The sequence below is a fragment of the Mchenga conophoros genome, linkage group LG4 (genome assembly GCF_057382185.1).
Source record: "Mchenga conophoros isolate Kocher_MC1m ecotype Shallow Benthic linkage group LG4, M_conophoros_male_GT1.1, whole genome shotgun sequence".
Taxonomy (NCBI): domain Eukaryota; kingdom Metazoa; phylum Chordata; class Actinopteri; order Cichliformes; family Cichlidae; genus Mchenga; species Mchenga conophoros.
Window position 1 is genome coordinate 32,194,922 of NC_140529.1, and position 27,977 is coordinate 32,222,898.

Below are 27,977 nucleotides of genomic sequence, written 5' to 3' on the forward strand. Positions count from 1 at the left end.
TGATGCCATCAAAGAGTATGGTCAGTTTTATTGAGGTTTAATGTCACCCACTTCCTCTTTGTCACTGCTAAATGTATACCACTCACTGCTTAAAAAACAGGCAATAGATGTTTTAAGTTTTAGGAAATAAATGCTCACGTGTTACATGTCCATTGGTACTAGTATTTGTGGGTTTGCAATGCTTTCTGATTGATCCCTCATGCTGTAGGTCGTAAATCTCTGATAGGGTAAGCGGACTTTTAAAGGCATTTTTCTTTGTCACCAGGAGCCATCTGAGGTCACCATGGCAAGTTTGACACCTTCTCACTAGCATTGATCTGCAATGCTGAATAAGAAAAAGAGATATATCTAGATGACAAGAGCACATGGGTGACACACTGGAGCTGAAACAGAGTGAAGGACAGGGCAGAGAGGGTGAATGTTATTCTCTCTTTGGTGGTCCACTGTCTGGTACAAAGAAAGGTAGAAAGAAAGCCAGAAAAGCAATGTGAGATAAGGCTTTGAATATATCTCCTCAGACTCTTCTTTTTTCTTTTCTCTCTAAGGAGCAGGACTGACTGACAGACAATCCGCATCACCACCACCACCTCCTCTCCTGGCTGTGGGCAAGCTTTGTGCTTACACCACCTTGAGCTAATTAACACATCTATATGCATACTCTTAGTTTATTAATAAGAAATAAAGTAGTTTGCCACAGACACCAATTATCTTTCATTTGGCAATTTAAGTGGTTGGGGGAGGTGTGTCATAGGCGATGGGAAGGGTTTTAATGGTCACGCAGTACAATGGATTTGCAGTGGAAATCAATAGGATGAAGCGCCCACTGTCCCCATGAGAGGACACAGCCATTAGAGAAAAGCATATTAAGACCATTTGCCTTAGACAGAATGAGCTCCCATCCTGTTGGATGTTTACTTTTGCTTATTGTGGGCTTGATTAGTCCCATGATGATCTTCTCCATCTAAGGCAGCCAAGCTGGTGTCTTTGTGCCTCAGCTCCCTTTCTCTTCAGTACTCCTCTCTGAATGCAGACTTAATCAAACACAACCTGTGCCAGGCTCCCTTCTTCTGTTTTGATCGGATCTCCCCTGTGCAGAGCTGTCTCCTCGCTCTGACTGTGCCTGTACGTGTACCCAGATGCAGAATTTGACCCAAATGTGATCCTCGGCTAAACACAGAAACAGAGATGAAAGATTGCTTAGTGCAGTGTATGACTCGCCATCCCTCATGAGAATTAGATTTAACCCCACTGCCGGTCGGTCTGCACAGACAGTGAACCTTAGCTTTACTATGCTCCATTTAAAAGTTTCCTTAGGGTTAGAGGTTCATTGGGTGATTTAATTTTGAATAGTTTATGGTCTTCTCAATGAAAGATTAAGCACATGGGTGTCTATATAACAGTGAGTTACTAAATGAGCCTCTTTTTCTCTCAGTGCTTAAAAGCTGCATTGCAGAATCAAGGTGTACCCACCTCCCAGCCTGCTAAAGATCACACTATCACTGACTTTCGGTTTGTTTCATTTTTATTGCAAACATCTGTTCCTTTTGCATATAATTAAGCTCTTTACACAAAACAGCACATGTGAGAGCTAAACCTGTGAATGCTAAGCATTCATTTGCATTTTGTTTGTAACAATTCACGCTAAATGGACTAAAAATTGAATTGAGTAGTCCCACCTTTCAAAAGTGTAAAAACCTCCTTGAGGTAAGCATTTCTATTAATATTCTGCTTTCAGAAGCACGCAAATAAAATAAGTGTCCGCAATGGTTAAGAAGAGAATAAGAAGGGGGATAATTAATTTCTTTAAAGTGTAAAGCTTTTATCGCTCTCTATTTTCACTCGCAAATTACCTTTCCTTTTATGCCCCGGGGCCACTCTTTCACTTGACTAATTCTTGAATCAAATATTGTCACCTCGTTGTTGTTCTTTATTTCCTAATTTATTCCATTATTACGCGACAGCATGTTTTGTTTGTGTGTGTGTCTGTGAAAATAATGGTGTTGCCACTTTATAGAGAAAGATGGGTTTTTTTGTAAAGTACCGACAGATAAAAGCCACCAGAGAAGGAGGAGTGGACAGACCTGCTGGAGTGAGAACACACTGACATACTGACAGGTGAATTTCAGGACTGGACAAGTACAAAAAAACCCAGTGAACCGTCACATCGACCAAAAACTGGGGGGGAAAAAAATGCCTTAGGCTTGTATCTGACAGCACAGTGTTATCGGTTAAATTACGCTCACATTCAAGCTGAGAATATGCCACCATAGAAACACATTTCCAAGTGTGAAATGCTGTAGGTGTATCAGTTTGTGGATGGTCTGAAACCCATTAATTAAGTGTTTGTGTGTGTGTGTGTGTGTGTGTGTGTGTGTGTGTGCGTGCGTGTTTGTGTGTGTGTGTGTGTGTGTATGTGGGAAACTTTTCAAATTCTTGGTGTTGTGGGTACTGAATGAGGCAGTTTCGTTGTTTGTTGTTCATTTGCCTGCACATAATAGGTTGATTTAAAGATTCATGAACTTGAATTTAAGGACTGTTGGTCCCCTGCTGAATGGCACGTGGCACAATTTAAATGGATGATGTGGAGAAAAGGCAGTGAGTCTGTTTGAGGGCATATCAGCACCTTTGTGCACAGATGCCTATGAGTTTACACTAAATCCCCCCCCCCCCCCGTTTTCTTTTTAAATTCCACTGATTTTGATGGAAATGAGAGGTCATGCAACATCTTTTGAAATGACTGCCAAGTCGTACTTTTTCTATTGTGTTCATGCACCTAAGGGAGAGAAAGAGAAAAAGACTGTTTACATCCACCTGTGTGAGATATGAGATACCGTTTCCATTCCTCATCTTCATTGCATGTATTATTACTTCCTCCTTTGAATACAGCACATCCCATTAGAAACAGAATGAATGGGTCTGTGAAAGGCCACTTCATCCTTGTGGGACCTGCGTCGGCATAGAGAGCAGATCTTTTGTGCGTCTTGCCCCCTAATCAAAAATGCCGAGGGAATTAAAAATGGCTATCTACGCAACGCCGCTCGTGCTGACAAATAGATGGCAGAACAAGACACTTTCACAGAGATTTCAAAAAGATTCTCGCTTAAAGGCAGGCTTCACGTGAGAGCTATCTTTGTTATGGTCGAATGCCACAGCCAGTTTAATCGCCTGTATTTCTGTCATGAGTTCAGTACACCGTTCATTATTTTTTTGTGAGGTCTGTGTTGTAAAAGGTCAGCAGTGATGCTTCTTGACAGTCAAATGTACACTTTTGGAGAGAGATCTTGAAACGCGACAAACCCTTGCCAAAGACACAAGTGCACACATTTTGATTGGGGTGAAGGGATAACATGCTAATGTGTTGTTCCTGCACTGCTACATTAGCCTTTTAATATCCTCTTCATGCACTTGTATTAATTAACCATGTGTCAACCTTAGCTGACGCAGTCTTAGTCACAATCATAATTATGTTTCCTTGTAAAGTTCAACCTGCAGGCCCAGTAACAGCACATGATGTTCTTCTCTAAACAATATTCTAAAATTGTCTCAGATCATTCAGGTGATGACGAGAATCACTATAAAGATGCACACTGACAACAGATTGTAGACACGCGGATTTTGCTCCGTGGTAACTCTTTAACATATGCATCTGTGATAGTGGGCGACTAGCAGTGCTCATAATGTGACAGTTCACAGTGGGTCTTTGGCAAGAAGGTAAGTAATTTTAATTGGCACTCAGCCAAGTCAAGAGAATAAGCATTTATGTGAGAACATTAGAGAAGATTCAAAGAAAGGGGATATACTTTGAACTGTTCATCGTTTGAGCGGTACAATTACTGGCTTGAAAATATCTGCAAATTAATAGAATTTGTAACTTCTTATTTTCACATGCAGGCCAACCGATTATGCAAGTAAGTGTCATATTACCAGTTATTCACATTATTTGCTTCACCTTCTTGTTGTCTTGTTGTACAAGCGAACACCTTACGTGTCTCCTACAACCTATAGGGCATGTTTCCTGAATAACTGCATGTATTTTACTCCATAAAAAAATTGCATAGATCTATATTTTACTGTAAAGAAGTAAAAGATCATTTTGAATAGAGCCCACTTGTTGCTGTGGTTTCCAAATTATAACAACCATACAGTTAATGCTATGGGGAGGTTTGAGATGTGGTGTGAGGTGTTTTCGTGTGTTTAGTGTGTGGCTTGTTATACGACAGTTAATATATAAATGATAAATAATATTCACATGTGCCTCCCTGTATCCAGTAGACATTTATGAGAACAATACCAGGATAATTTTGGATTTTCTTTTTCAGAGTATTGACAAAATTAAAGGATTTGGAAGAAAAGATTAAGTAAAAATAAATGTTTTAATAGAAATTCTCTCTACTAAATGAAAGCAGCGAAGTCATCTGATCTCCTGTTTAGAAAGTCTGGATACACCACACACTGCAGTTACCTGTCTGTAAGAAAACATGACACTGATCCCTATAAAGTTTAATCATTTATGCTTCCATATTATTTTCTCTTGGCTATATTATACAATTTTTGTGGTCATCTTGATCTGAACTATTCCACCGATCAATATCCAGATGTTTAAATACAGGTTTTCATGTTGTGTTGAAATAGTGTGTGGAGTTGTTCTTAGCCATTAAAGTCTAATTATCTAATGTGTTTTATTAATTCATAGTGTTTGTCTGAGATACCTTTGTCAGAGTTTGATGGTCTGTTGAACACGCTGTCTTGTGTGCATGGTCAGTGGACACAGGTGTGAATGCATGGGTGTGTTTGTAAGGATTCATCTACCCGAGCTCTCCTAACAAGTACTGAAAAAATAATGAGAACATCGGTTGCTTCAGAGTGGGGTACATCAGAGAGAAAGAGGAGACGATGCCGATACATATAAGAAAGAGAAGATAAATTGATTCAAAATGCTGAGATGAATTCAGTGGAAACCCAAAATCTTTTTCTCTGTTTAAAACTCAAATAGAAAATGATATATTTTGGCTGAGAAAATAGAGGGATGTACTATTAAAGGGAAAAAGGTGTATTAAATTAATTACAGCAGTTCTTGGATGTCTGTAGCTGTATTTTGGACAGATACTGCTCCTCAAACTCCACCTACGATAAGAATTTTATGTCATTTAGTCATTGTAATTTTTCTTTCCATACATAAAAATTACCCTGTGAATGTTTAAAGTGCCCCTACATCAGGATATCACTGATATAATGCTTTTACTTTGTGAATAATCAACAATCTGATGTAATGTGAAAGGACAGAAAGGTTATTCCACACGTCTGGTCAGATCTGGGCTCACACTTTTTAAAAGAAGGTCAACAAGGTTCTTCAGAGATCTGTATAGCACAGGATTAATCACAACTGAATGTTAAGGGGAAATACTTTTTTAAAAAGACTTCAAAATGCAATTACAAGAGAAATACCACTGTAGCCTTTTCTTCTGAACATGTTCTGTTTAAAAACAATTAAATAATACAAAGTGCTAATTAATTAAGAGTTGACAAAGCTTAAAATAGTTGTTACAACTTTTTACTTGCATGCCGCAGTTTCAAGTTTTTGGTACAAAATAATTCATGCAGCATCGATGATTTCAAAGTGCAAAACAGATCCAAAGTCACTTTACAGAGCAGTTAGCGAGCATGCCAAGTAGGACCAGAGTCACTCCATAAAGCTGTAACGAAGTTTGTTGAAAACCCTAAAGGCTTTTCATACTCAAGGTGTACCAAGCAAGAACAAGAAAAAAACAAACAAAACTTTGTATAGAGAATACACACATACACATCCATCACGTCCACAGAGTACACTGGCAGGCGTGGAACTATAAAAATTCACAATCATGCTTTTGGACTTTTTTTTTTAAACCAAATATTAATAATCATTCGAAATTTACCAGAAAAAAAAAACAAATCAAAAATGAGGTAACGGCTTGTAAACATGTTTTTTACTTTGTTCAAGTTGGCAACGACAAATTCACTCAAAATATTCAACAGATCGGCCCACGTGTAAACAGCTGCCCTTATTTTACGCACAGACTTTACGCACAAACATTGGTCGTTGGACTACTTTCCTGTAGTCCTTTTTTTTTTCGGTAGGTCATGTTTTTGCATATCTTAGTCACAAGGACACACTTTGATAAGTACATGCAGATGTAGATCTTGATCTGCTGTTCGAAATGTGCAACAGATCTCCATACCGGTTCTCCATCCATCTCTCCATCTAGGTGAACTAGCTGAGCCCAATCATAACAGTTTCCACGTCTTTGGAGGGTCTCCGGTCTCTTACCAGAAAGTTAATCATACTTTCCGACTTAATCATCAGGTTGCACCCAAGAAAAAATACACCGAACACTACAGTGAGTGACAACACGCACAGCACTGCGATTTGCACCACACGCATCACGAAGAGTTTGCGCTCGTCTTGCAGCAGTACCAGGGACCCTCCGCCGTCGCCGGTCACCACGCTGTCGGTTGCATTGCCGGAGTATGTTGCCAGTGTCCCAGCGAGGCTCTGACTGCCGTTAAACATTGCGTCCTGGGTAACGTTGAAGAGGGAAACATTCATCTTTTGTTGTGGGTTGTTAGCAGCAAATCACGCGACTCCAACTGGTAGGCAGAGAGTTTCACTATAAAACCCCGACACCGAGCAATACTTAGTGTCATATGACTACTGAGACAAAAAATAAGAGGAAGGTATCGAGAAATAACTAGCTTTTGAAGTCCAGTTCTGCAGCCAAACATCGAGGTTTGCCAAAGCTTGAGTGCGTAATGACCACATCCACATCACCGCACCGCTACAGTCAGAGAGTGTCGATCAAGTAATAACCCAACTATGGTAAGTTTCTTTAATTCAGAGTCCAAGTTTCTCTAAGTCTTAGCGAGTCTTCTGCACAGGAAGGAAGGTGCAAAATGGTGTTCCCCGATGGTGTATTAAGAGACACTCCCTGCGCACCCGAGCTCGCCTGCGAGCGTTTTCTTCCACTGTGCCAAATCTCTCGTGCCTTTTAAAGTGATGATGAATTCTCCGTGGACCACAACACCGCTCCTCAATAGAGAATGCGGTCAGGTGGCTTTCCATAAAGCGCTACTGAATACACAAAAAAGGAGAGAAGGAAGGAAAGAAAGAAAAAAGAAAAAAGAAAGGAAGAAAATAGTTTTCCCTACTTGTTTTTTTACTGCCACCTGTTTCAAATTCATTTTTATTGTTTGTTTGTTTGTTTGTTTGTTTTTATACGGATCTGAGTAGTGTAACAGTTCTAGCTTAACAAATATGAAGATGTTTGTTAAAAAGCATGTAAATGTATTTCAGGTACACCACAAATGGGGTTAAATTGCTTATTAAAAGATATTCTGATCTCCTTGAGGAACATAGTATCCATGTATGCACATTTTAAAAGCTGTATAAATCTCCCTAGTACTGATTGGGGCATTAACTGTGGTGGCTTCTTGGGAAAATATTTACCTGGATGAACATTGTGTTCAGTGAGAAATAAGTTGACCGCCTGCACTGAAAAATAAATGAGAGGTGTTAATTGATTCTAATTGGGGTTTTTTTTTAGTTGTTGTTGTTTCTGAATAAGATGTGACTATGGTTTAGGAGGTGAGAGAGGCAGCAGTATTTGCAAGCTGTAACTTGGAAATGAAGACTTGAGCTAATAAACTTCTCTGTGTTTTCCTCCAGGCTGCTGCTGAAATTAAATTTCTGAGCTCATATTTATTGGAATGTGTTACTCAAATATTACTTTGACATTCAGGTGTAAACTGTTGGTGGCATGAAACAGAAATGAGAGCTTTCATGCAATTGTATCAGTTAAAGATTTTTTAATATACTGGAATATCGTTCTATATTAATAATGTTATCCTCCTTCACTCGTTCACACATAATGCGAGGTTTCATTTTGGTCAGTGACTAATATATGAAAGTATTTGTGTAGTTTCTTATTGCGATGTAGGAGTTTTAATCAGAAATTAACCTTTAAAAATTGCTGAAAAGAAGTACTATAATCAAAGTAGAGAGTATTAAGCTGCCTTGGCTGAATAGGCACCAATTTAATATTTATTATCTCACAGCTGCTGTGACTTCCTCAAACTGCTGATATACGACACAGTTATGCATGAGCACATTCAAATTTTAAAGCAAAGAAAAAAAATGTTTTTTCTATTTTATTCTAATACCTCACTTGTTTGGTTGTGAGATAACCGCGATACATTTCAGCAGATTAATGAAAGAAAAGAAAAGTCATCCTCACGCATTATAAAACTTACCAAGAGTTGTGTGCAGAGTCTGTCAGATTAATCTTCTGTTTGTCTAAAAACAAAGGCCATGAAATTCAATTTGGGGTGCTCCTGATTTCTGGGTAAGCAGCTTTCAGCCAGCGACTGACAGGCATGTGTACAAACAATGATTCGCTCAATCACAAATACTTTCCATGAGCCTGGGGGTGGTTTACTTTCAGATAATTTATTAATGGCTGACAACAGAAGAACAATGAGTAGTTTTTTGTGTACAATAAGATCAAATCATCTCATTAGCCTTTCGATTTGGTTGCTGCAAATTGATTGCCAGCATATAAATCAGTGCTGTACAATCTGACTTTGTTCTATTATTCACTTTAGTGTGATTATAGAAAGCAGCTTGTACTAACACTTAATCTCTCTGTCAATATGTACCAATGCTTCCTTGAGGCTTTAAACTACAGAACTTCAAAGAATGTGCAAATGATGAAAAAGTAGTTGCAAAATCAGCAGGAGGAAACTTCAGTTATTCTTCTGAACTAATTAGCAAATTCTGACGCACAAGTACAAAGAGCTCGTCGTGTCATTATTAAGTGGTTTTTCAAGAAGTTTTGCACGTTAGAAGCTTCTTAGACTTCATTAACCTGTTGCATATTTAAACTTCAAACTCAGCAGAGCGTCAGAGGCTTTCCTGTGAATGCCTCAGATTTCATTGATGCACCAGTCACAGGAAGAGACATAACTGGAGGTTATTGTTAGTATAACTGTAGATGAAAATATATTCATATGAGAATGCATACATGAATGTGAGTGCCCGACTTGTTCCTAAGCAACAGTAGACCTGTGAGCCCAGTGACAGATGGTTGGTGAAGTTATTTTGGTTTAGAGGAGAAAGAGAGGGAGGGAGCGGTGAGGTGCCTGGACGGAGCAGAAGGGGGGAAATGTTTCCACTTAACATGAGGGAATTGGCAGCCTAGCAACACAAACTAAGTGAAGACATCCCTAGCAACAAAGATTTGGTGTTTGACCCCACCCACGTCCCTACCGTTCCTTATCCATACATCATTTTTTCTCTGAGTTGCTGACACAGGGCCTACATTCACCTTTTCAAACCCTTCCAACACAAAGATAACCAAAATTCCTCAAAACATCCTCCCCATTAATTATGAGATTTCTAATATGTCCAGTTATTAGCAAATCAAAAAACACATGGAAGGATTAATTTCCATTTCCATTTAAAAAGTGTGTTTTGATATTAAATATGAATAAATACATTATCACAGAAGAAAATGTTTTCGGCATTTCTTGTAGATTAAACACAGGCTGATAAATTTTGTTTTCTGTGGATGGGGTCAGGCAGGTCATCAAAATTCAGGGGGCTGATCTGGTGTGAAATAACTAAATTCCCGCAGTGTAACCAAGTTACAGCTACTTGGCCAACCTTAGCTTGATACCTGAAGAAAACTAATATCTGGGAGGAAATACTTGCTGTCCAGCTAACTTGTTAAACTACTTAATCAGCTAATTATGCCCCATAATATTAACTCATGTATTATTTGTGGATCTGTCACATCAAAGTTAACTTTATTATCTTGATCAGGTATACAATATAAACTTAATTAGGTACACCTTGCCAGCAGTTTCATCCCCCCTTTCCTTCAGAACTACTTTAATTCCTCAAGGCATGAATTCAAGAAGGAGTTAGCAACATTCCTCTGTGATTTTGGTTCATTTTGACATGATTGCATCACACAGATGCCAGCTGCACATAATTTTGTTTTATCTGCTCCCTCATTCACAAGTGGTCACAAAGCAGATGGATAATCATATTTGATTTGGGAGAGATTTTAACACCAAATTCCCTTCCTGATGCAACCCTCCCAGGGATTTTTGTCTCCTCTTAGTCCTTAGGGATCTCTTATGTGATAGCCAAATGTGCTAACCTCTATGTTATGGAGCCGCAGTTCTCAGTTGCATATCCATGCCATGAATCGCTTGAAATCTGGTGACTGTGGAGATGATGATTTGAATAATTTAAGTACCTCATTGTCATATCCAGGAAACCAGTCTGAGTTGATTTTGTGACATAGCATGTTATCTTGCACCCATCAAAAGGTGGGTACATGCTGGTTATAAAGGAGTGTTTGTCAGCAATACTCAGGTACATTCAGAAATTTAAATCTTGTCAGCCACCCAGAGTGCACCAAGAAAATATCTTCCAAATGTTACACCACTCCATATTGACAAGGTAGCTTCACAGAGTTGCTGAAGATATGCTGGCTGCTCTATTGGATTAAGAGCTGGTGACTGTGGAGAGTATTTGAGTACTTTGAATGCACTGTCATATATCATATTCAAGAAACCAGTTTTAGATGATTTGAACTTTGTGGGAATGTATGTTATCCTGCCAGAAGCAGCTACTGGAAAATGTATATGTTGCAGTGAAGTCAGATGCAGAGACGTCAGCAACAATACTCAAGGCTAAAGGGTCCAACATGTGCAAATAAAATGTTTCTCACACCATTACACCACCAACAATTGCAGCATAAATCCAAACTATTCAGGCAAGGCAAATTTTCCCAATTTTGTTTAAATTCACCTGAATCCCCGTTCTGATGCTCAGTTGGAATTCAGCAGGTTTTCTTGGCCATGCCTAAATGTCTAAATGTTATTGGCTCCTATGTGTTTGGCCAGTTAGACATTTGCCTTAATGATCAGTTGATAGGTGCACCTAACAAAGTGTTTGGCAAATCAAAGCACAACATAAAACAAGGCAACAATACATATAACAGTACAGGACTGTCTCGGGTGGTTTATTTCTCATCATTGCTTGGCTCATGAGAGCTTGCTCGCACATACTGCAAGCTGCAGCTCCCTTTGCCTGTCATTAATAACAGTGGATTTACACCACTTGCACAGAAAACCTGGAGGAGCTAAACACCTATAGGACTCACAGTTACACATGATTATATTATAATAATTATACATTGACGTAAATGACATGGATACAGACCTTACACAAAACAATCATTAAAGTTATTTTTAAGAAGATAGTGACTTCTTTAGTTTATATACAAGTGGATATTAGACTCTCTAAGAATGTGTGTTGTCTGCTGTTTATTTAAGACACAGTTTGCAGAACTTATAAATTTAATTTAAGAATTTCCTCTCCTGTGCAGACATCTCATGCTCTCAGATGCCACCCATTAACCTCATTTCCACTTAGTCATAACCCCACATCTCAGTAAGCAGGCTACCATGATGTGCCTCGTCATTTCTGCCTGTTTACTCTCAATGTTCAGCCACTTTGTCATCTTCAAGCCCTTTTTTCCCTCAGCTGTCTCTATATGTAACAGCAGGCAACATTAGAGTTCCCACGGTTCTGAAGTCTTTAAAAAACAACAACAGAAAATCCCCCTTTCCATTTGTCCACCCCTCGTGTGTTCTCAGTTGAATGTTTTTTTATTTATTTTTACTTTTTTCACATATAAGCTATCATCCCCCGGGAGGCAAGTGTAAGCCGCAGAGCCGGAGGAGCTAGTGTAGGAGGAAGATCAGATAGCAAAACTTCATAACGCATATACACATTTTCCCACGTCAGTGACTGTGGGGCGCATTTCATAAGCTGGCTGACCACACACCTGAAATACACCTTAAAAGCTCATATCCCCGATTTGACCTTCCCACCTGCCAGCTAAACCCACGAAAGCAGGAAATGGTAAGCTGAGTGCAGTTAACCAAAAGCTGATTTTGCCCGAGTGTGATTGTGTTTGGATATTGGTCCAGTGTGACAGCATTTCAGACTCAGCGAAAAGCTTAAAGGGCTCCAGATAGATCTGTAACATAGGTCAGAACCCCTCCACCCCCTTTCTTCCTCCTGCTCCACTCCTTGCTTCTTGTTCAGTCTTAATTGGCTGCCATCTGACCCAGTCGGCAGCTTTTTATTCAGGACAACTGGCGCTATGCTCATCCCAATATGTCACTCATCTGTGGGTGAAATCTCCACAGATGGCTCTAGAGCCAATAGATCCAAATCAGTCAATACTGAAGTTTGGTTTTCATTGCCTGCAGTGTATTACCTGCACACTGCACCCACACCCACAGCTTAATACCAGTAGAACAGTTAACTATTATAGCTTTTCTACTCATTTCTCTATTTCTGTCATTTCTTCTAGTGGCAATTCTTGGACACTGATAGCAGTATCTTAGCAACCAGACAGAGATTAAGAACGGGACACAGGGATAAAGATTCAATAAATGGACAAATGTTCAGATAAGAAGCATTGTCTGCTTCTACAAGCACGACCATACATAAACACACCGCTGCCACCACAGACTTCCCAGGGTTGATTTCTGTAGGAAATTGTTTATCCAATTTCTTCCTCATTTTTAAAATGTATTTATTTAAGTAACTTACTTGTTCGATTGTTATAGAAGCTGGCACATGTCCAAGTGCTCCAACATTTACTGGAATCGAAGGAGGTCTTCCGTGGCATGAAGCTGTGAAACTCAAGTCTCTAGTGAACTTTTAATAATAGCTTGAAGCAAAGCCAGACATTAAAACAAAATCAGGAAAGGCCTGCAAGTAGTTGCCACTTACTTATTGCTGTTAATCTATCGCCATTTACTCTATTTTCTCTTTTAGGGATTCTATAAAATCTTATAGAACCCCACATGATATGTCATGTGTTTCTAGTTTTGCCAGAACACATTTCACATTTTGAGGCGACTGTTATATGCTGTACTCCTGTCGGTCCAGTAGAGGGCATGAAGGCATGCAAAGCGAATAACATTTAACAGGATTTAACAGCCACTTTAAGCAGTTTTGTTTTGTAAAGCTTAAACTTGTAGTCTGCCACTGCAGTTCAGGTTTCTGACTAATAGGCATTTGTAGTCTATGTTGTAAGCTCACACTCGCAAGTGATAAAATAATGCATTCATTCTGGTGGGAACTCTTTTTTATAGGCATTTTTGCAAAAGTTGACCATTCTTAGAGTATAATAATCTAGTGATTAGCGCAATTTTGTTGCACGTGTACAACGACAGTGAAGAGCTATTTTATTCTGTTGATGGAATTCTCTTTGACGTCCCTCATATCATTTCCACCAAAAGCAATATTTAACTAAAAATGTATTTATTTCTTATGAAGCGTTGCCAAACCGCTGATGTTCTCAAAATCTAATCACGGTTTCATTTCATCACTTGTTTGAGCCACAGCTTTCAGAGTTCTGCAGACCTGCTTAAGAAATGTCTCTAGAAGGTACAAAGACTCCTAATTTCAGTCCGATGAGTCACTTTCTCTACTTCTGCGAAATGAAGAAGGATTTGTGTGCTTGATTTCTGACGACACTCGTTGCTCTTGTAACCCTGCAAGTAATCCATCAGCACCGATGGTTATCAAACAACTAAGAGAGCAGTCTAAACATGTCACGGGACAAATACTGTCCCGATGGGAGTTTGTTACAGTATTAGGCGGTGGGTTATGACCCAACATGCAGAATGAGGAAGCGTGAAGTTGCACAGACACATACGACTCACTTCAGATCCCGGTTCATTTGCTGTCCAGTCATGGGGACTTTAACAGACCGTCTAGCTATACTGGTTCTCCTTTTGTCCACAGCATCAAACGTCTGCGGTAAGATGGTTTAATGAATAATATTTTATTCAGCCTTAGGCTATTTTTTTTCACCTGCCGATGTGTATTTTTGTCTCATGTCTCTGAAAGCATAAAGTCGATACATGTGCGTGTGATCACAGTTATTTAATAACCTACAATTTTCTGAAAAGGAAAAATAAAACCGCAGCTGAATATCTTAACTAGATAGGCGCTGCTGTTTAGGATCTGTAATTGCGCTGCTTCCTCGTAGCTTTCGCCACCTCTCCTTATAAGGGAGTGAAAATAGTCGGGATGTGTGTCCCATTGGAAGGTGACCTGCTCTGGCTTCTCTGTACTCCACATTATAACGCTCATTATTTCAACTTAACTAATATTTTTTTCTTTTCTTTTCTTTTCTTTTCTTTTCTTTTCTTTTCACTTGTCATCAGTTCAACTTAAATACCTTAGCACTCACACTAACTTTTGATTTCACTGATGATCATTTTTGCTTGTTACAAAACAAAGCCAATCAATGAATGAACTTAAGTTTTGTGAATGAAAAGCAACATACAATCAGGTGAGTGTAGTAAGCAAGTGCATTTACATGAGATGATCTTTGACTATGTCTGACTATAATTACTTATTGGCACTTATTTATGAACTGAATGAACTTAGGTCATGTTTTTATATAATGCTTATTCTCTCAGATCATTTACTTTAGCTCACATTTAACAAACTTGTCACTGCTGACCGTGTTTCAGTGTTAATCTACAATCAGCCACACCCAAAGGCCTCACAAGAGAATGCACTGAAAAGGGAGTGGACTTCATTATTCTTCTAACTTTTTACACATTCAACTCAATTTGAAGAATTTAATTATATCCTCTTAGACTGTATCAAACACTTAGAATCTTATAGTATCTGAAAAGAGCTAAGTAGCATCTTAGTGCTACTTCGTGTAAAACCAGTCAACAAACTGGTTGGAAAGTTAGAAAGACACTATACTCTATAGTATTGCATGTATTTTTACATTTTTCTGGGTGTCATTTTCACAGATTCCAATGTATGCACATCACGAGGGGTCACAACATGTCAACAGTGTCTGGCTGTTCACCCGAGCTGTGCATGGTGTTCTCAGGAGGTAAAAACACACACATAGACACGGTTTCTACTCACTCCTCCCCCTCACTCCTCAGTGAAGCAAGTTAGAACTGAAATCTCATTCCCCACCAGCTTGCTTCATTCCATCACCCTCTAAAGCTTTTTCATGGTACCTAGTCAACACAGATATACACCCTAGGCTCTCAAGCATAATTAAGAGAAAATTGTCCTGCTGCGTCCAAATAGCCAGGACAGGCACCTCCACAGATATTGGTTATTTGTTTGGCAATTTTCTTGTTGTTGTTTTTTGTTTTTGTTGTTGGGGGGGGAGGGGGTTAACATCCAGATGCCTAAAGGGATTCATCATAATGTCTGGAGACTGGGGTTCTTTTGTTTGTTAAGAAAATGTATAAACCACTACACTATGGAGCCACTTACTGTTGTATTATATACATTAAATTAACTAATGAATGCAAAAGGCCCAACAGAATGGCTGTGATTGTTTCAGGAGTTTGGGAAAGGGGCATCTGGCAAATCTCGCTGTGACCTAAAAGAGAATCTACTAAAAGAAGGATGCAGCGCAGCGTCACTGGAGTTTCCCTCCAGCACCCTCACTATTCAGCAGGATGTGCCGCTTAGTGACAAGGCATCAGGAACAGCTAAAGATGTTACTCAGATCAAGCCTCAAAAACTCCAGATGACTCTAAGACTAGGTATGTTAACACCCAACCAGATATCATCTGTATAAAGATCAGGAGATACATGCAACAGCACCATTATGCAACCAGCCATAAAGAGTCATTATTATTGTTCTACATGTAGAAATAGCATGACGGATGTAAACTGATATTAATATTACATCTTTTTCTCCTGGTAGTAGACACCTTTTGAGTTAATTGTGCTGTGTAGTTAATCAGTTTTATCCTCTGTCCCTTGTCCAACCCTGTGGTCCTCTTCTTGTTCCCCTCAGGTGATGCCAAACGTTTCACTGTGTCTGTGAAACAGGTGGAGGATTATCCCGTGGACCTCTACTATCTGATGGATCTCTCATATTCAATGAACGATGACTTGGCTCGCCTCGTCACCTTGGGCAATGATCTTGCTGCAGCCATGGGCAAAAAAACAAGCAACCTGCATATGGGGTTTGGGGCCTTTGTGGACAAGACTATGTCCCCATACATGTACACTTTTCCTTCACAGGCAATCAGTAATCCGTGCTATGGGTAGGTATGATGCTGTTGTTAGGTTTAAAGTAGATAAGGAGCTCTGGTGGAGATTTTTCTACCAGATGTGTTTAGCAACTTGAAATTGATTTTCCTTTTTCACTGATTCACTTTCCCACTATCTCACGCTTAATATAAACAGGATTGGTGTACAATGCCAGGCTCAGTTCAGTTTCAAGAATGTGCTGTCACTGACAGAGAAGGTATCTCGTTTCACTGAGGAGGTGAGGAAACAGCAGATATCGAGAAACAGGGATGCTCCAGAGGGTGGATTTGATGCTGTCATGCAGGCGGTGGTGTGCAAGGTATAAATAGCATAAATATGTCAACTACAGATACACGTCCTCAGAGATTTTGCAACACAGTATGACCCTATGGAAAAGAAAAAGAATGTTTTCTTTTCCTATTAGCTGATGTTATATACACATAAGTCTCTAAACATATACTTTTCTATTATCAGCTCCTTTTGAGTTTTTTTTAACACATATTGGTAGTTTTTTCAACTTAATTATACATTTGCTGTATGCTTTATCTTTTTTTTATGGTATATTTAACTTTTTATATTATATTTTATATTATATTTGTGTATCCATCATAATTAGGATAAGATTGGCTGGCGTCCGGATGCGTCACATCTTCTGGTGTTTACCACTGATGCCAAAACTCATATTGCTCTGGATGCGCGCATAGCTGGTGTTGTCCAACCGAATGATGGAGAGTGTCACCTTGATAGTGACAATCTTTACAACAAATCTACAGTGCTGGTAAAGAGAGACAGTTAAATGCATAATTTTAAATGTTTTTGGACAAAGTGCTGCTTTTCCAAACTATGTTCTTCTGGTGTCTTCCAGGACTATCCCTCTTTGGGGCTATTAACGGAAAAAATGACCGCAAACAACATAAATTTAGTTTTTGCTGTGACCAACGAAGTGATACCAATTTACGATGTAAGGAAAATGGACTGCTTGTGTCACGTGATAAATTTACTATTGTAAAAAACTTTCACTATCTTACCACCATGTCTCTATTGCCAGGAATACAGTAAGCTTATTCCAGGCACAACCGTGGGAACTCTGTCTGGTGATTCTGGGAATGTTATTCAGCTTATTGAGCAGGCATATGCGGTAAGGAGTTTTTGAGGTTGGAAAGACAAGTAGAATTTGCAAAATAATGTTGTCTATTTGATCTGTAAAGGTACACTAGAACCAATATGTGATTTATACCTTTAATCTGAGCAGAAAATTCGGTCTAAAGTGGAGCTGGAGCTGTTGAATGTCCCAGAGGAGTTAAATCTTTCTTTCAACGCCACTTGTCTAAATGGAGAGGTCATCCCCGGAATTAAGTCCTGTACTGGCCTCAAGATTGGAGACACAGTAAGTAACGGTTCAGGAATCTTCAGTATGCATCCAGTATTTCTACACAGACTATCAAAGAGGCATTTCTTCCTCTTCAGGTGTCATTCAGTGTTGAGGCTCAGTTGCGGAGCTGTCTTAAGGAGAAGAGTCGCACCTTTACCATCAAACCTCTTGGCTTCAAAGATGCCCTTGAGGTTACGGTGGATTTTGCCTGTGGTTGTGAGTGTGAGGCAAAGGCACAAGCCAACAGCCCCCTCTGTAGCAACGGCAACGGGACCTTCAGCTGTGGTGTTTGTCAGTGTCACCCAGGTCGGCTGGGCCCGCATTGTGAGTGCTCACTTGAAGACTACAGTCCATCTGATAATGCCAACTGCATCCGGGAACCAGAGGGCCCAATCTGCAGTGGAAGAGGAAACTGTCTGTGTGGACAGTGCTCGTGTCATACAAGAGAGTTTGGTCAGGTGTGGGGAAAGTACTGTCAATGCGATGACTTCAATTGTCTGCGCTTTAAAGGAGCTCTGTGTTCTGGTGAGTAAATTGTCGTTGTTGTTTTTTTTTTATCGTCAAATCTTAAACCATCAGTTTAACATTTTGCAATAGCACAAAACCTGATGCACAAACTGAAATCAAAGTAAACCTGCAGTGGTATGTGCAAGTATATTATTCTAAAATCATGACATTTAAAAAGTCTGTAGTAAGGATCTAGAGAAATTCTAGAGACTTTGCAAAAATGTCCAGGTTATTAAAACATCAAGCATATTTTCTTAGTTTTGCGGTTATGTTTCCATGCTGATTTGGGGATTTACACAAAATCCCCCTTCACTCAATCAGCTTTTGAAAATATCAAATCATGGGCATTGAACTACCTGCAGGGCACTAAAGATACACAAGATAATATTATATCATATTAAAAGCTGTTTTCTTCACTAAGAGCAGGAAAAATGAAGTTTCTCTTCCCTTTTCTTTCCTTGCTCTGAGGCTTTGTTGTATGCTTTCTTCCTTTCTCTCTTTGTATATAAACATATCTCAGTTGGTTTACATAGTTTTCCTATTACATAGGTAGATAAGCCAAAAAACTAGGCTACTTAAAGTGCCTGTGCCATCATTAAGACAGTCTTTTCTTGCTTATAACAGACATGTAAATTAGTACAAAATTATTAAACATAAGCAATCATACTTATCAAATGACCAACGCTTTGTCAGACCTGCAAATATTATGTCTGTGCTCTGTAGAAGGCCAGTCAGAGAACACACCCATTTACTGCTATGTTTTTGTGATATGCAATTGCTATCTCTATCATTCCCAAATGCAAGTTGGTGCAACTCACTACAGAGTTACTCAATTACAATAATAAAACTTTAGTAAGCTTTGTCCTTGAGTAATTTATTGTTGCAGCATTTTGGCTCTATGATTGGTAAGAAGGAGTATGACTAATAGTAGAACAGGAAACTGCTCTTTAAAAGAAATAAGGAAACTTTTCCTATTAGGGTTAGTACTCATTCTGTGTTTACTCAAACTTTGGAGTAAACATGTCAAGTACACGGACTTGTGTTACTGAGGTACCTCTTCTTTCTACGGTAATGAGGACGCGAATACCATGAATCACGTACTTACAAGCAAAGCTCATGGAGCTATAAGAAAGTGCATTCAGACACAATAAGTTAGCCTGAAAGATCCTGTCAGCTTTCATTACAGGACGTGTAAGAAAAATCCATTTTAGAGATGTTAGTCAGTCACCCACATTTTTTAAAGTATATTATTGAAATTGGAGACAGTTAGTAGTCCACTGTAATTTTCAGTAAAGTGCAGAAATATGACACGAAAGCCCCAAATTAGGCATGCATCCTCTGGAATCAAGTTTTACCTGAAATAAACATACATTGCCAAGCTGATATCCAAATGTGACATACTTGTGTCAACAAGGCAAATGCTCACACAGGTTCTTTCTTAAGGAAGATTAACTTTTGCAGACACAAAGCCAGCACTGGTGTAAGTCAGTCTATAGAGCATTAGTGCTAAACCGCAGTGTGCAGAAGTGGTATTTAAAGCATGAGTGTCCCTTGTCTGCATCTTAGTTGAAGCTACCACGACACAGGGCATAAAAAAAGTTAAATCTCTGTGACGTTCCCTGTGGGTGTGCAGATCTCCTACTGATATGAAGCTGTTTCAGGGCTCAAGAACAGGAGCCAGCAAGCACAGCCCCAGGGAGCACAAATAGGAGGGAGGAGACTACAGCAAAGTTTGCATTCCTCTGCTGATTTTTGTTTTTTTACCTTTCCTCATCAGTACACGTTACTAGATTCTGTTTCCGCTTGTTCTCCAACAATGTAAGGTTATGTTTTAGTACTCTGTCTTTGTCCCTGTCCTTGTCCTGTTATCGTGGCCCCACTATTAACCTGTGCTCTGGGATTTGTTTAATTGACTGAATTATTGTGCTTGCTCACAAAGAAATGAGCATGATGTAAAACTAAAAACCCCTTTTCATGTTTGTGAATCATCTTTCAGTTAATGAAAGCAGCACAAATACTGACTCCTATTAAGTGTTGTGTAGAGAAAAACAAAAACTAACTTGTGACTCAAAGCATTTTTCTTGTTTCCAAAGCCTTTATACATATCTCAGCTCTTATGTTGTTGACAGAGTTACTGAGAAAGATTACACAACAACTCCACCGCCGGGCTTTATATGTGAAATTGTTAACCATTAACACGGACGGCCCTGCTTAAAACACATTTTAACAAGAAAAGCCTCAGCTGACAGGGTGAACACGGTGGAATTGTTTGTCGAAGCTTTGTTGATTTGTTTTGAGCTCTGGAATTAGTTACCCTTACACCTTCTGTGATCTTTCAGCACTAGTCACTCCCCCTGTCTGATCCAGATGGACTGTGACTCACTCGCTTGGCTCATAATCATCCAATGCCAGTTTAGTTTCCTACCCTGTTGTCGCTGGAGCTCTGCAATAATATCCAAGGTGGTGTAATGTGCTGATGTGGGGTGTTGCACAGTAATGCAGGAAGAAAAGCTCACCAACCAATCTTCTCAGGAAATGGATGACAGCTTCCTAAAATGACTGGGTATTTCCATGCTTTCTGTGCTTCACAACATCTGAGGATGTTTGTGTCACTCTGTGTGTGCCTGCTTGCCCGATGGGATCAGGAATCATTAAACTGTACTTTCACAATAGAACATTTTCTGCCCTTCTCACAGTGGGGATGATTAAGGGAAATGCGTGACTCCCATTGCTGAGTAATTCAGATGCAAAAACAGCTACCAAGTTATTGCTTAACACAGCAGCATTTTCAAGGGAAGATTAGAATGATGTGGGAAGAAATCTGAAACAGATGATTGTTTTCAAACGCTGACTAGTCTTTTTTATTATTTAAACAAAACAGTTCAAGCAAAGGTCATGACAAAGGAGGCAAAGTTATCATTTTTTACAATGAATGACAATGAAGACCTAAATATAGACCTAAAACAATTAAGCAATAAAACCACATCACTTAAAACATAGTACATACACTCTTTACTTCTGGGGCCCCCCATGTGCAGCAGCCTGTTACAGCAGCTCTGCTCATTTCTGAGCTTCTTTCTTATTTCATCTTTATTTTCTCGTAATTTTTAACTGAAGTTTTAGCAATTGGATTCTGCATGTACTACTGTTTCATGCTAGTTCTGGTCATTTTTCTAACAAATTTCCCACGAGTGGGTCTAATAAAGGTTTATCTCTCTCTCAAACACTCACTCTCTAATTCCACTTCCTTCAAAGAACATTACAGTGACCTTGCATTCATTTCATGAAGAATAACACTCATCCTATCTAAGCACACTAATTAGGTAAGTATACACACAGACAAATGTGCACACAGATTCATTTATATTTATGCAAGTAGTATTTTGTAGGTTTGTGTCCCTCTTGTAGTTGTGCACTTAAACTGTATATTTTTGATTTCAAGTATTACAGAATAAATTTGAGCACTTTTATAGTCTAACCAAAAACTCACTTTATACCACAAATGACACTGTCTTTTTACAGAAACGTGCACACCTTACAGTCACACCTTGACCTAAATTAACCTACCTAGGTCTAGCCAGTCAGGCTGAAACCTATATTTAATCCCAGGATCTTTTTGCTGTGCCTCTACCATGTTAGACACTGCATCACCATGCTGCCACAAAGAATTAGCTTTTCATTCTTTTTCATTCTTTCAGGTCACGGGAAATGTGATTGTGGGGTGTGCAAGTGTGACGCAGGATGGAAAGGAGAAAACTGCAACTGCACCACGCGCACAGACACCTGCATGTCCAGCAGTGGTTTCCTGTGCAGCAGCCGGGGTATCTGTGATTGTGGAGTTTGCCTTTGCACTCAGCCTGGTGCCTACGGAGCCACCTGTGAGAAATGCCCCACCTGCCCTGATGCCTGCACGCTAAAAAAGTGAGTTAATCAGAGATGAAAAAACAACAGAAAAATCATATGAGAACTTGTAATTTTCAACCAAATGTAGACACATTTTCCTTGGACAAATTGATTAACCCTAAAAACAATTTCACTGGATTAGTGAGATATCTTGTTTAATTTTAGGGTAAGTGATTGATCAACTTATTGAACAATTATCAAATCATCCCTATGTGTAGACAGCATACTTGGCTTCTCAGGGCCCTACCTGTTGTTGGCAAAATAATGTTCTGCAAATAACTCACGTTTGCTTACGTTTTCCACATTTCATAACACAAACTACTCCTACATATTTTTTAGTGCAGACGCTATCATGTATAAGAGATGTAATGTGTGATGTCCGCTGAATGCATACGAAGTGAACCACTTACTGTTTTTGCAGGGAGTGTGTCGATTGTCTGCACTTCAAGAGAGGACAGTACATCAAAGACAACAGTTGTAATAGAATGTGCACCGATGAAATTGAAGTAGTGGATAACCTGGGTGAGAACTCCACCATTTCTAATCTCTTTATTGCTGCTATCCTGGCCTGTTGTGGTAATGTTGTATTTCTGCTTCAGATCATATGAGCATAATAAAATTAAAAGTATTTGGAGGCCTCATGAAAACATTGTGGTCAAAGAGTATTGTGGACTGCTCGATACTTTAGTCTCATAAACATACCTTAAAACAATGTATTACCTTGTTCTTCATCTTCACACGATCTCGTCCCACACAAGCGGAAAAACGCAATGGAGTAAACTGCTCGTACAAAGATGAGAACGACTGCGTGCAGCACTTCCAGTATTATGTAGATGTTGCCGGCAAATCCATTCTGAGCGTCGTGAAAGAACCAGGTACTGTGAAAGTTTGTGTGCATTTATGGGATTCTTAAACTGCCAGAGAACTGAGCGTTATAATTTAGGCACATTATTAGGGGAGAATAGTGTGTGCTTGAGTTCCATTTCAGTCTGTTTTTCTGGACAGCCATAGCAACAGGGGAACAGTGTGTGCATCTTGTAATGTGTTATTATCTAAAGAACACATGATCAGCCAGTTACCCACATCCACACTCTCCCACACCACAGAAACTCAGACACATTGCATTGATGCTTCAAATAATTGTGAAATGTCTGTCACCAGATTGCATTGATTGCTTAACTTCTGATTGCACTACATTTCTTAGCAAACATGGTGCCAAAAACTGTGAATTAGCTCAGTTTCTCCCTCTCTCATGTCTGTCAGAGTGCCAGCCTGGTGCTGACATCTTGGTGGTGCTGATGTCAGTGGCTGGAGCCATTCTGCTACTGGGCCTTGTTGGCCTGCTCATATGGAAGCTGCTGGTCACAATCAAAGATCGCAGAGAGTTTGCCAAGTTTGAGGAGGAGAGAGCCAAAGCCAAATGGGATACGGTGAGAAATAACTCCATTGAAACACCAGAGTACAACAAAAGCAATATCGTTTGGCTTTCTATAACCTCTAGTGCTTTTAACAAATCTTTTTTCAATTTTAAGACCCAAACATGAATATGTATAGGGTTTTTTTTTTCTTTTTATTTATTCTTTTGAATTTTAAATTGTTTCCATGATATTCATTTTTTACTTGCTTTTATTATTGTTCAGCACTTACTTTGTTTGTAACTTTGTTTTGAAAAGTGATTTTCTAAATACAAGTAAAGTAATGCCAATACACTGTAATAACAGAATATATCTGCCCTCTAGTCTAGCCTGCATATGGCAATGTTACATATCACCATGGAGCTGAAGTAAACACCACTGTTTTATTTTCATAGGCTAACAATCCTTTGTACAAAGGAGCCACCTCCACCTTTACCAATGTAACATATCGGGGAAACTAACGACTAATGGCCAAGAGGAAAATCTCAGGGGTCAACGACAAAGAGGGAATGTAGCAGCACAGAAATGGATTGCAAATGAACATACTGTACACTGTCATGTGACCAGCTACTGTAGCTGAAAAAGCAGTTAATGTGGTCAAGAACTTGATGTAATGATTGTACATAATATAAAAGGAAAAAACAAAACAAAATGTTTTGTTATAAAGAACAGATGGCTGTGTTCTTAGTCATTCTGTTTCTACACTGTTTCACTTCTGGTGTATTCTAAAATACTAAATGTGCATTTAAGAAAAGGAGATTGGTTGTTACTGTGGTTTCTCATTTTTGTGGTATTGTGTCCACCACTGCAATATTTTTTAAGATGAATATTTCTGTACACCCATTACCACTTCTCCTTTTTCCTAATAGTCAGTTATAACAGTAGCAGCAACGAAACTGCAAGAATGCAGCTACTGCAGATCTAGTTTATAGTGACGTCTGGGATGTACGTTGTATTTAAACCTCCTAGGACCTGAACGTCCACATATGTGGACATCACATTTTGGGTTTTCTAGACCAAAATACAAAATTTTGCTCTACAAGGTCCTGATATCCACTTACGAGGACATTATAGTTCCACTGTTCTATCAAAATTTAAAGTGAATGTCCTCATATGTGGATCTCATTTTTCCCAGAAACAAAAATCAGGTAAAAAATAAAATCACATAATTCTTTGTTTTTACATTCATCAGGTCCCAATCAGCCCAAATAGCAAAGAGCAATTAAAAATGCATGCTATGAAAAAGTTTGGGTCTTAGAAGGTTAAATGCAAAAAAGAAATTGCCACTTCAATAATCTTATAACATAATTCTATAAAGATTTTCTTCTATTTTGGTGCTTTTGGGGATTTTTTATATATATTTTTTTCTTTTGTAAAATATATAACTTATTCTGTGCTCTGTTGTACCTTTGCTTTTGTAAATGTAAGTCTGATTTGATTCAGTTCTCTACTGACCACCACTGTGCCACACCTTTTTAGCCTCTCTGAAATGTGACGTACATTTTGGTTTTACATTCGTGGTTCTCTCAGGATGTTTGCATTTTTTCACATCTTCTAAAGTTGTTAGCGGTTAAGTTGAAGACACAAATATTCAAGCAACTTTTGTGTGTCACTTGTGTGTTCCTTTGAAAAATGTATATATATTTTTTGCTTATTAAGATCTGACTTAAAACAGAAAATTGAAATTGCAATAAACATTCACTCATACACTCTTCAGCAAGGAGCTAATTGTTTTTGTTTGTTTTCTCCCAACTCTATTCATACGAAGAAAAATAATAAAATGATTTTGTTATGGAGGCATTGCAAGAAAATCAAATCCCTGCACAAAGAAATAGAAAATAAGCCTATAGTCACTTGATTTTATGCAATACTTTAATAATGAATTAGCTATGATCATGCACACAGTTTCACTGTGATGTGTGTTTTGGAAACTATATTCTGCAACAACTTATCTGCTATCAAGTTAGTCAACACTTCCTGTTTTGAAGCACACAGGATATTTTTTCACATATCTACAGTATGCAGTTCATGCAATATGATATACTTCTCTTCTATCTACATATTGCTGTCATCACTACAAGTATCCAAATTGTTACCCAGTACTGCTTTCAACTGCTTTGCATTCAGCATTTCAATATCCTGGCTTTGTTATGTCCCCAGGCTAGTCCAGGGGTTGGGGACTAACATAAAGTTAAAACAATGAAGGAGGAGTCAAAATGGTATTATTTTAAAAAACAAAAAAAAACAAAGGTTTATGGTCTGCTAGTGTTAAAGTTCTGGTTCAGACTGAGGGTACAAGGGCAACATGACAAACAAAACATCCCTGATACGAAAATAAAAGAAACTTACCTAACTCCAAAGGAAACAAAATATACAACCTATAACCATAACAGGATCACAAAACAAAAGGCAGCTCTCCCCTACAAGCAGTCTGAACATGGAAACACAAAATGCACATACACGTCAAAAGGTAAGCCTGACAAATATGTCAACCACTACATTACAAAATTACAACCTGTCAGAGTATTTTTGCTTTCTAAGATTTTATTATTCATATAATAATCAGCTAAGAGTGTTTATATTTCTGTTCTGTACTCAACCAGCTGCATATTTTAATTGCTGGCTCCCTACTTTATAACGGAAACTGCTTGCCTTCACATTATCAGTCTTTGCCTTCACATTGTCACTGTTTGCCTTCACACTAGCAGGAAACCGCCACCCACGAGTAAGAAACAACCTTGTAGAGAACACGAAGTTTTTTGATAAACCACACCTGTTTTCTTGACAAGATAAGGATGATATTTCCTTTTTTGTATGCTTCATGATGTGTATAAATAAAGCCAGACTGCACCAAGGAGGTGTGTGAGTCTCTCCCTGAGTCTCTCACCCGTGCACGTTTAAAACTGCTCTAAGTGTCTGAGTGATATTTCATTGCATCTGAGTACTTTGATAATAGAATATCTTTAACACAACCCTTACATAAACAATATATTGTTTGAATTTACTGTGTTTTCATATATTAGGAAAACGGGTTAGATACTTTATCCCACTTGTAATTTAATTGTTCACAGCCACATGCAGGTGCAGGTTTATATCTTAACTTCTGGCTTATTTCAAAATTGGTAAACTTTACAATTGGCCTAACATTATATGCAGTTTTAGCTGTTACAAAATGTTGAATGTTTATTATTTGCTTCTATTTTATTATATTTACCTGAATGTAGGATTAGTGAAGCTGTGATGTCACACAGGCGGTAGGATTAATAGTGATCCCTGTATCAACACAGCTAGGCGTGAGTAAAATTTGCTCTACAAACTAGGAGAATAAAAAGCTGTGAAGTAACACCCTGCCGTCTTGCAGAAAATGATTGATGAAAATGAGTTAAAAATGATTCAGTGTTTGCCACAGTAATTACATGCTAATCAAAAGTAACAAGAAATGATTGCATTTGAATTTCAGTACTTGTGTTACATGTTGCTTTCAGAAATAGTGGAATTATGGTACTGTACAAAACTCTTGAGCCACCCCTCATTTCTTTAGATTTTGCTTCCAAGGATCCAGGTTAATTTTTTAAAGCAGTCTTGAGCAATAGTTCTACAAGCCTTCTAAAAGTGTTTCAAAAACTTTCTCAGTTTCTTCTTCAGTCCAATCCTTGTACCTGACCATTTCCATTTCTTTTATGAATCATTAAGCATAGAAATGTACCTAACTCACTCAGGGGATTCAAGATTAGGTTTATTTTGTCACACACAATTATGCAAGTGCAATGAGAAAACCAAATCCCTACACAAAGGGATATTAAAGTCTGACTGTGCATAAATAAGAGGAAAACACAAATAGAGACTGGAAAACAATAAATGTTTTGGTTTGGGGTTTTTTTTATAACTAGTAGGGCAACTATAGTCGAGTGTAGATGAATAGATGTGTAGAGGGTAGGTAGGTAGTGGTCGAGGTGGGCTAAAGTCACCGTCTCATTTAGCAGCCTAATGGCCAGAGGGTAAAAGCTCATTCTCATTCTTAGCCAGCACATGGTACTGTATCACTAATGGAAGCATATGAAATAGTCTTTTGCTGGGGTGGCGAGAATCTCTGGTTCTTTGTGAAATTTCACATTTATTATTTGCTTAGGTTGTATGGATTACCATCCTAAGGGCAAAATGGTGCTATCGGGTGCAGCTCCCCATCCGGGTGGTCATGCCCGCATTCAAACTGATCTCCATGCTGCAAGTGTTTCTGAGCAGTCAGGAGTCTGTAATTGTCTGAGGTAATAGAGGGATTGATGGGCTATCTTTACCAGGGTGTTAATGTGCTAGGACCATGACAGGGCCTGAGAAATGTAAACACTGAGTTTCTGAAGTTATCCACCCTTTCTACATGGGCACATTTTATGCTTAGAGGGTGAAAGCTTTTCTGCTGTTTTCTAGTGTTGTCCACTACTGGCTCCTTGGTCTTACAGACATTCAGCTGAAGGTTATTCCCTTTATACCAGCTCACTAGGTGGTTGAGCTCATACTGGTAGACAGACTCATCATTATTTGAGATCAAGCCTACTATCGCTGTGTTGTCAGTGTGTTTGACTATGATGTTGGAACCTGAGGTGATCACACAGTCACAGTTGTA

General features: G+C 38.8%; 2 protein-coding genes across 2 annotated transcripts; one reads left to right on the forward strand and one right to left on the reverse strand.

The window, feature by feature from the left end:
* Positions 1-5,394: 5,394 nt before the first annotated feature.
* Positions 5,395-7,146, reverse strand: rprml (reprimo-like). The gene has a single exon (XM_085272680.1). It carries the CDS (start codon positions 6,581-6,583, stop codon positions 6,248-6,250), a length of 336 nt encoding a protein of 111 aa, XP_085128806.1. The 5' UTR covers positions 6,584-7,146; the 3' UTR covers positions 5,395-6,247.
* Positions 7,147-13,591: 6,445 nt separating this feature from the next.
* itgb3a (integrin beta 3a) lies at positions 13,592-26,263 on the forward strand. Its single transcript, XM_085271845.1, has 15 exons — positions 13,592-13,888; positions 14,905-14,990; positions 15,459-15,663; positions 15,921-16,173; positions 16,316-16,478; positions 16,776-16,937; positions 17,025-17,120; positions 17,208-17,297; positions 17,412-17,546; positions 17,627-18,056; positions 21,737-21,959; positions 22,363-22,463; positions 22,700-22,816; positions 23,205-23,371; positions 23,752-26,263. The coding sequence occupies exons 1-15, from the start codon at positions 13,753-13,755 to the stop codon at positions 23,815-23,817; spliced, it is 2,430 nt and encodes an 809-aa protein (XP_085127971.1). The 5' UTR covers positions 13,592-13,752; the 3' UTR covers positions 23,818-26,263.
* The last annotated feature ends 1,714 nt before the right edge of the window (positions 26,264-27,977 follow it).

Coding starts and splice junctions, on each gene's coding strand:
- rprml (XM_085272680.1), bottom strand. CDS start 6,583: ATGAATGTTTCCCTCTTCAACGTTACCCAGGACGCAATGTTTAACGGC.
- itgb3a (XM_085271845.1), top strand. CDS start 13,753: ATGAGGAAGCGTGAAGTTGCACAGACACATACGACTCACTTCAGATCC. Junction 14,991..15,458: donor GTGCATGGTGTTCTCAGGAG/GTAAAAACACAC, acceptor TGATTGTTTCAG/GAGTTTGGGAAAGGGGCATC. Junction 16,174..16,315: donor ATCAGTAATCCGTGCTATGG/GTAGGTATGATG, acceptor TAATATAAACAG/GATTGGTGTACAATGCCAGG.